This window comes from Limulus polyphemus, unplaced genomic scaffold, assembly GCF_000517525.1.
Source record: "Limulus polyphemus unplaced genomic scaffold, Limulus_polyphemus-2.1.2 Scaffold433, whole genome shotgun sequence".
NCBI lineage: Eukaryota > Metazoa > Arthropoda > Merostomata > Xiphosura > Limulidae > Limulus > Limulus polyphemus.
The window spans coordinates 492,021-499,863 of record NW_013666043.1 but is presented as its reverse complement, the minus strand read 5'-3'; the positions used below and the strand labels follow the sequence as shown (position 1 = coordinate 499,863).

Below are 7,843 nucleotides of genomic sequence, written 5' to 3'. Positions count from 1 at the left end.
AAGAAAACACGTTATTACCCCAAGACAGGAAAAAAAGAATGATTGAAATAATAGCTGATTTTTCTAATTTTAGAACAATTACACTGATTGGTTAAGTTAAGAGTAAAATATCGAACCAAACTGAAGTTAAGAAAATACAGAATAAACTAAACTGTATTTTACTGCTAGGAAGCAAAACTTCAGTACAATATAGGTGAATGGTTGCTGATTCAGGTACAGGTAAGCTCACAACACATATGGTTGGCACCCACTTAATTAAACACTGAAAGTAGTATGAGACTTTACTAGTAAGTCTTGGCTCTTTCAAAGGAAACAGAAACCTTTATTTAACTATCTTTCAGACTGATGATAAGTCCTTCGTCAGGAGTTAGGAGGTATAAAAGAAACAACGTATAGCTGAGTGTGCAGTATAAACAAAACATACAGGTTTCTACTTGACTCTCACAAGTGAGAAACGAATCTCAACGAAAATGTCATACTTGTTCTCACATTTCACATTTTTTATGCATTTGATCAAGTAGAAAAGTATATGAGAAGCTATCTCTGCTTCGTGTGACAGCCATGAAGCAATTCTACTAACACATGATTGTATATAACACATTCCCATCAAACAGCAGATAGTTTCTATAACAGAATTCTGGTACAGAAAGCAAGCTCGTATTAAATAAATTGAACTTGATTCACTTGCAAAGGGGCCCCGACAACAGGAAAAAAATACCTTACGAGATTTCAAAAATATATGACTATCACAAAGGGCCTAAGTTAACAATACATGTATACGCCATTCACTCATTTATGTTTTACAAGGAACACTATGCATTCTTAACCTATCTACTAATTCAACGGGACAGGGTACAAGGATCTTTTAAATTAATTATATTTGGCATTAAATTATTACTTAGTTTGTTTTTATAGAGCAAAGTCACGTTAAGCTATCAGTTGTGTCTATCGAGGGAAAACAAGCCCCGGATCTTAGTATTATAAGTCCGTATACTTACCTCTGTTCCACCTGGGGGACGGAAATTATTAGAGAAGAACAAAGAATCTGCACAGTCAGTGGTGCTTGTGTGTTTTCTAATGAGAAAGATTCAAGTTTTTTTAACAATAACATAGGAACTTGGTCTGATAATTTTGTTTGTTTATTTTTAAGCGCGAAGATACACAATGTGCTTTGCCTATCACGGTTATCGAAACTTGGTTTTTAGCATTATAAGCCTACAGACTTATTGCTGAATCACGGGAGAATATTCTAATAGCTACAGATTGTATATATATCATATGCTCAATCAAGCTTAAGGAAGGAGATGCAACTTTCCATAGTGCACAGGGCCCATAAATTCTTTAATCCGATGCTGAAAGAACGTAACAGCAAGGATTGATATTGTTTGTTTGTAGTTAAACTCAAAGCTATGCAATAACACACAAACTTACCGCTGAGCCATCGGGACCCCAAAGTTGAACTGGTAGATTATCTTGACCGGATTTAGCATGCTTGGAATTAGAATTTTAGAAGTATTTAAAAACCTTTTGCAAATAGAAAATACATAATACAGAAGAGTGATATATTTGGAACTTACATACAAAAATAAGACATAAATATCAGTCTTTCTGTCTTCCTTTTATATGTTTTTATTTATTATTTTATTTATATGTGAGTTAATGAATAATGGTAAGGGCTAGCAAAATACATTTTCTCTTTTTTCTTTTTTAGGTTAGAATCTGATATTAGAAATATCGGTTTTGGTTTTTGTACTAACTTTCATCATTGTTATATAGTGCTGATTTGATCGCCTAAATGCAATTGATGTAATATAAATATATATATATAGCTTTTAAAGATAAAACATTTTAATGTTTTATTTACCGATAGTTAAGAATCTCTCATAAGCCCTTTTTGATTTCCTAATTTCTTTTTTAACCAAAGCTCTGCATTTCCCATTGTTCTGTAAATATTCCGTCCCATGTACAAATGAAAGGAGAAAACTTGGAAGCGTCGTGAGAGAGCTTGTAAAACTGGAATCAAAGAGGGTTTTGGGAGATCTTAGGTTTGACTGAACTCATATAGATGAAATTTTTTTATAGAAGTTTAAAGGGCATTGGAAGTATCTACGTTTAAATGTTCGAATTTTCACATTGGGATCTCCTTATGGGCGCTCAAGTGGGTTTTGGAAGACTAAGAATTAGCTTCACAGATTTTCTTGAAAACTGACAAAAACACGTAAATTGTTATTAATAACAAGGACTGCAATCTCTTTCGTACACATTGTTTCCGTGAATTTTCACAAACAATTTACTATTTTTTTATACTGCTCCTGTGCATATATGGCCTATACGAAATACAGAATATTGTTTTATTTCTTAGTGTGCTGCACAGATGGCGGTAGCTACGTATAGATAAATGGCAATCCATATGCCTTGGAAGAATGTTGGTTGCAGCTTTTTCAGCCATATTAATATTTATATCACTCACTGTTCCATATTTGGCGTCATACTTAAATTAATATTTTCATATAGTCTGTGTATATTCTATTAAATAAATATCCTCCCTTGTCGCTTTCCTTTTTTATATAAGTAAATACCAGCAATTGTGGACTGTATCGTAGTTTATCACATCATATTTTGTTACTTTCAAAAACGTTTTGTATATTATTTATATTGGAAAATTACTTTAAATACGATTCTACTTGACACTTGATATATATATATATATATATTACACGAATTTGTAATCTCATCTTTTTCAATGTTTTCAATAATGTCTTTCTTTTAATTTTATGTTCATGATGAAATAAAACTTTGCTATTTCAAACTGACACGAGCAATCTTTTATTTTCTTTGTTGTTAAACAAAAACAACAGAACGAGTTATCGATGCTGTACCCATTACCGGTATGGAAACCACATTTTTAGTGGTGTAAGCTATTAGACTTATTACTAAGCCAATGGTAAATTTTATTTAATGTTATTGTATTTACAAATTGTCGTAGCTAAATAGTAAAAATTTCCATGAAAAATATTCACTTTTATTGAAAGATTTTCATTAATGTCTTTCTTTAAACTGTATGCTAATTATGAAATAAGTCTATGCTTTTTCAAACTTACACAGTTAAATACACGCCCAAGTTTTTATTTTGTCTCTTTGTCAGTGGTTGAATTCACAAACTGTCCGTAGCTAAACATGAAAAAGTTTCATTGAGAATATTCACTTCAATTGAAAGATTTTGCGTGTGGCATTTAATTCCTGCTTAAATCCTAACTTCTTATTTGTTAATTGATTAAACATCAGGTTGATGAAACGAAACTCTAATCAGTCTGAATATATGTTTCTTTTATTTCTTAATACAAAGATAAAGTCACCTAAAATCTCGCGTACCACGAGAGCACAAGCGCCTAAGTGTGATGAGCGTCGTTCTTCAAAGGCGTGGAATAAGTAAAAATAATATAAACCTACTGCGTCATAGAATATTAAAAGGGCAGGTCTTTGTGGAGACTAATTAAGAAATAGGTTATTTTCAAATTTCGTGAAGTGAGCTAAAATCACCGTAACAATTACTAGTTTGTGAAATAAACTGAAGAATGACAAAAAAGGTAGATACGATTCACATAAACGGAGCGACTGACGAGAACAACGACGGTAATGCCGAAGACCAAGTCCCCGAAGCCGGCAACATCTTGTCGAAAACTCAGGTAAGACAGTGTTACTGTTAGCATTAGTTTTAGTAACGTAATACTGCAGGCCTGTATTAACTAATGTGCACTCGGTGTACTTGCAAAGGACCCCAGCTCAGAGGGAGCCCTCGACAACGCGAAAAAAATACCTCAACGACATTCCAGAAATAGGTGTATATGATAATTACAACTGGCCTAAATTACAATACCCATAAATGTCATTCATTCAGTTATGTTTTACAACGACCACAATGCTTTCTCAGCCTATTTAATACTACTGTTACTAATAATACTATAGCTCAAAGGCCTAGGGTATAAGGATTTTTTAATTGTATTTTACATTAACATTTAAATTATTAGATTAAGAACACAAAATCTTTGCTCTTTCATTGTTGTTTGTGTGTTTTTCTCTTGAGAAAGATGATTAATAGTTGTTCTAACAATATCATATGCTTTATCTATTATATAGCTTAGTTAAGGAAAGAGACCAATTTTCCATAGTATCAGGGCCCAAAAATTCTTTAAATGTTTAATCAGGCACTGTGTAATATTATAAAGTTTTGTGTTTTTTATAATTTATAAGAGATTCCTAATTTCAAAGTACAACTTATTTTTTATTAAGGTTTGCAATTATTTGTTAGATAGAACAATAATAGCTGGAAGAATTAACCATTATACAGCTATATTAATATTTATCCATCCAAAAAAATGTGCTGCACCATAAAATCTTATAACTTATTTATAAAACTACTTTACTAGTATTACAATTAATATAGTATGTCATTGACTTCCACCCATTCATATAGTTTTATCATTTAATTTAGCAATAAAATTAAAAAATTAACAAACTTAAGCAGACCACCAGTGATAGCAATGCCTCATTTGTAGACATTCATAATATATCCACTGAGTGTGTTTAATGTTTCTGTCTGTAGTCATTGTGGACATAAATATTGCAAATTAAAGACTGTTCATTTTAAAATAGTTTATAATTGTTAATTAATGTTATATGAGTATTAGTAAATAGAAGTAATAATGGTGTATATTCAAAAAAGTAAAAATAGTAAAGTCAAATAGTTTGTTATCAACGATGAACGATATTTAATAAAAGCAAAAAACACAGAGGTTAAGTGAATTAACAATTCTTTTATCTTAGTCATACAAGTTTACAATTGTTTTGGTTCATTCATGTCTACTCAATGTCAGTTTATTTTGTGAGAAGATTCTAAGTTATAAAGTGTTTAAATACGTTTCAGACTTTATTTTGTAATTTTTTTTTGTGGGGAATCACTGGTTACTTTCTATAGGGGAGTACTGTTAATTTTTGGTGATTAATTTCATAAACTGATTCATACAGTATGTGATCTATCTACTATATATTGGTGGATTTCTCAGCACTGTGAAAATAAGGAAATTCTTAAGTTACTGTATTTCAAACTTTGAACAGCAGAATCAAGTTTTTAAATTCAAAAACTCATTCAACCCTTCAAGCACAAAATTGCCAAATAACTTGTTGAGCAACAAAATAATAAAAGCTATTTCTTATCTATAATCCTTTACTCTCCTTTAATAACTTAAAAATATTTTAGATGTGACATGCAATCACAGTTAATTATCCATTATTATTCAGAGGACTGATTGGTTATTTATTTATTTGTTAATTTCTTTTTTTCATCAAAATGTGAATTTCAGTGAAGAAAAGATGATGTAGAGGCCTAATCAATTAAATGATTCACTTCTCCTGTTGCAATGGAATAGTTATGTCAAATTCATAACTCATCAGTAGTTCTTGGAAGAGCACAGCAAATATGTAAAGTAGACTTCATATAATGGTAGAATGTAAGCAGTTTGTTAGGTTTTGATGTATAATCCTTTGCCCATCACTAAACGTAAGGCCTATTTAATTTCTTTGCTTCATTCTTCTAAACAGCATTGATGAGTTGTGAATTCAGCAAAACTTTTCTGTTGAAGCGGAAGTAGTGAATCTAAGAATAGATAGGCCTACCATAATTTTTTCTTCACTGGAATTCATGTTTTGGTGAATAACAGAAATTAATAACTAAATAAAAGCTATTTCTCTTCAAGCTTGTCAATAGAAATCTTTATTATTTAACTTTATTATTTTAATATTTAACTTCAGAAGGATATAGATGTACCTTTATCTATTCTCAAGAAATACAAGTCTTACAATTAATTCTAAGAACAAACCTTGTTTTTTTTAGGGTTTTGTCATTGGTGTTAAACCTTGCTAATCTTCAGCATAAAAATACTTTCTCTTGCTATTATTTTAATCTCCATAAGTATTTAATATAATTATAATGTATTATAATATAATTATAATACATTAACATTTGTTATTTCTAGCTTTATTCATATTTTAAATTTTTTCATGGCTTGTTGTTAAATCCAAAGGTATGATAGCCTATACTGCACTCTTCAGGGATATAAGCTATGAAATAAAATTACATTTATTCGAGGGAAAGCTATCAAGAAGATTACATTCCCTCATGAATTGTTTTGTATTTAATCCATGCAATATGTTCACTTTCATTGGTCATAATTAAAGGGATACAGGCAGACCATGCATTTCTGATTGGGAAAGCCAACTAAAAAAGATGAAAAGTTAAATTCTTCAGGAATGCAGAAATGAAATATTTTGATCCCTGCTTTTCCTATCATTTCTATATTTTACTGTGAAACAATACTAATATTAAAAACAGTATTCAAAACATAACTTAAGAAAAGCCTTATGAAATCTTTTTATGAATTTTGAAAAATAGACTATAGAACACCACTTCTTCCCTAACCTGTAAGTACTAGTGTGGGGTGATATGGACTCCAGCCAAATATTAATGGCTTTCAATCTGTTTAGTCTGCAAATAGATTTTTTTCATGTGAAAGCTTTACTTGGAAAGGAAGGATAAACTAAATGTTCCTTTAAAATTTTAAAATAAGTATTTCTTCTGTACATACATATATATATATATATATAAAATTTAAGCAGCCTTTAAGGGAAAATTTTTTAGTAAGAAACTGCTACTTATTGGAGGTAGTTGTTAATGCATCGGTATCTTATCTCTAGAATTAATATGAACTTTCAATCAGAGCAATCTTTCAATCTTCTTAGAGCAAAACTACAAACCAACCTAGTAATGACTATGGTTAATTAAGTATACTTTCTAATAAAGATTAGACTGCACTGTTTTGTCACTTGGGTACCCTCACTGTTAATGATATTTTTGGCCAGGGACTAATAATATCACATAAGATTTGACAAGCTTAGGAGATTTAGGTTAGTCTTAAGTCCATATACTAAGCTAATAATACAACACTATAGAATAATAAAAGTATATTGATAAAAATAATAAAACTAACTATTTTAAATATTCTAACTAATACATTTAATGAAAGTAACATTGAAGAAATAATAGAACATACATTTCATTCAAAACACTCAAGCATTAGCTGTTAGCAGCTTCATGTAATGTAATAGATTATGTTCATTGAACAACATAATACCATTATAACCGTGTATAAGCAAACTTCTACAGTCCTCTCTAAAGATGATCTGTTATCAGTGAAACTCATTAAATGACTAACAGTGTAACTTTAGGGGAGTATGGAATCCGAGATAAACTGCTGTTATAAATTTCTGTCAAGTTGTGGAGTCAAGTATCAGGATGTTACCAATAGTATAACCAGAAATAATATTTGTCAAGGCACAAAATAATAAATAGCAAATTAAATAAAAAGCTCAATTGTACAATAAATAGCTAGAATAATGGTACTCTAATAAAAATACAACAGTGTGAAATGTAATAAAAAAAGAAAATCAATATATTACACGTACTATGAGGTGCATCTAACACAATTAATCTGACCCTAACTAATCTTTGTCACTTAGAGCACTTGGAATGGGCAACAAGAAGTAATAAATAAAATTAAATCTTTTGTGAGAGCCAAAAAATAAAAGGGATAAGATTTAAGTTTAATAACAATAATAAGACTTTGGAAAGGATGTTACAAGAATTGAAATATGGCAAACAAAGTAAATGGGAAAAACGAATGTAATGTAAGTAATGATATATATGGAACTTTTATATGGCTAGCACTAACTGTGATCTATGTACTTAATCTGGTTCACACCATAACAGTTGTTGTTCGTGAAAACTGAT

General features: G+C 30.2%; 1 protein-coding gene across 1 annotated transcript in view; it reads left to right on the top strand.

Moving 5' to 3' along the window:
- Positions 1–3,379: 3,379 nt before the first annotated feature.
- The window catches only part of LOC106458236 (ankyrin-3-like), a 217,974-nt gene continuing 213,510 nt past the window's right edge, over positions 3,380–7,843 (top strand). The window contains 1 exon segment of the mRNA XM_013917714.2: positions 3,380–3,686. Within this exon segment, the coding sequence (XP_013773168.2) occupies positions 3,576–3,686 (111 nt within the window). The 5' untranslated portion in view covers positions 3,380–3,575.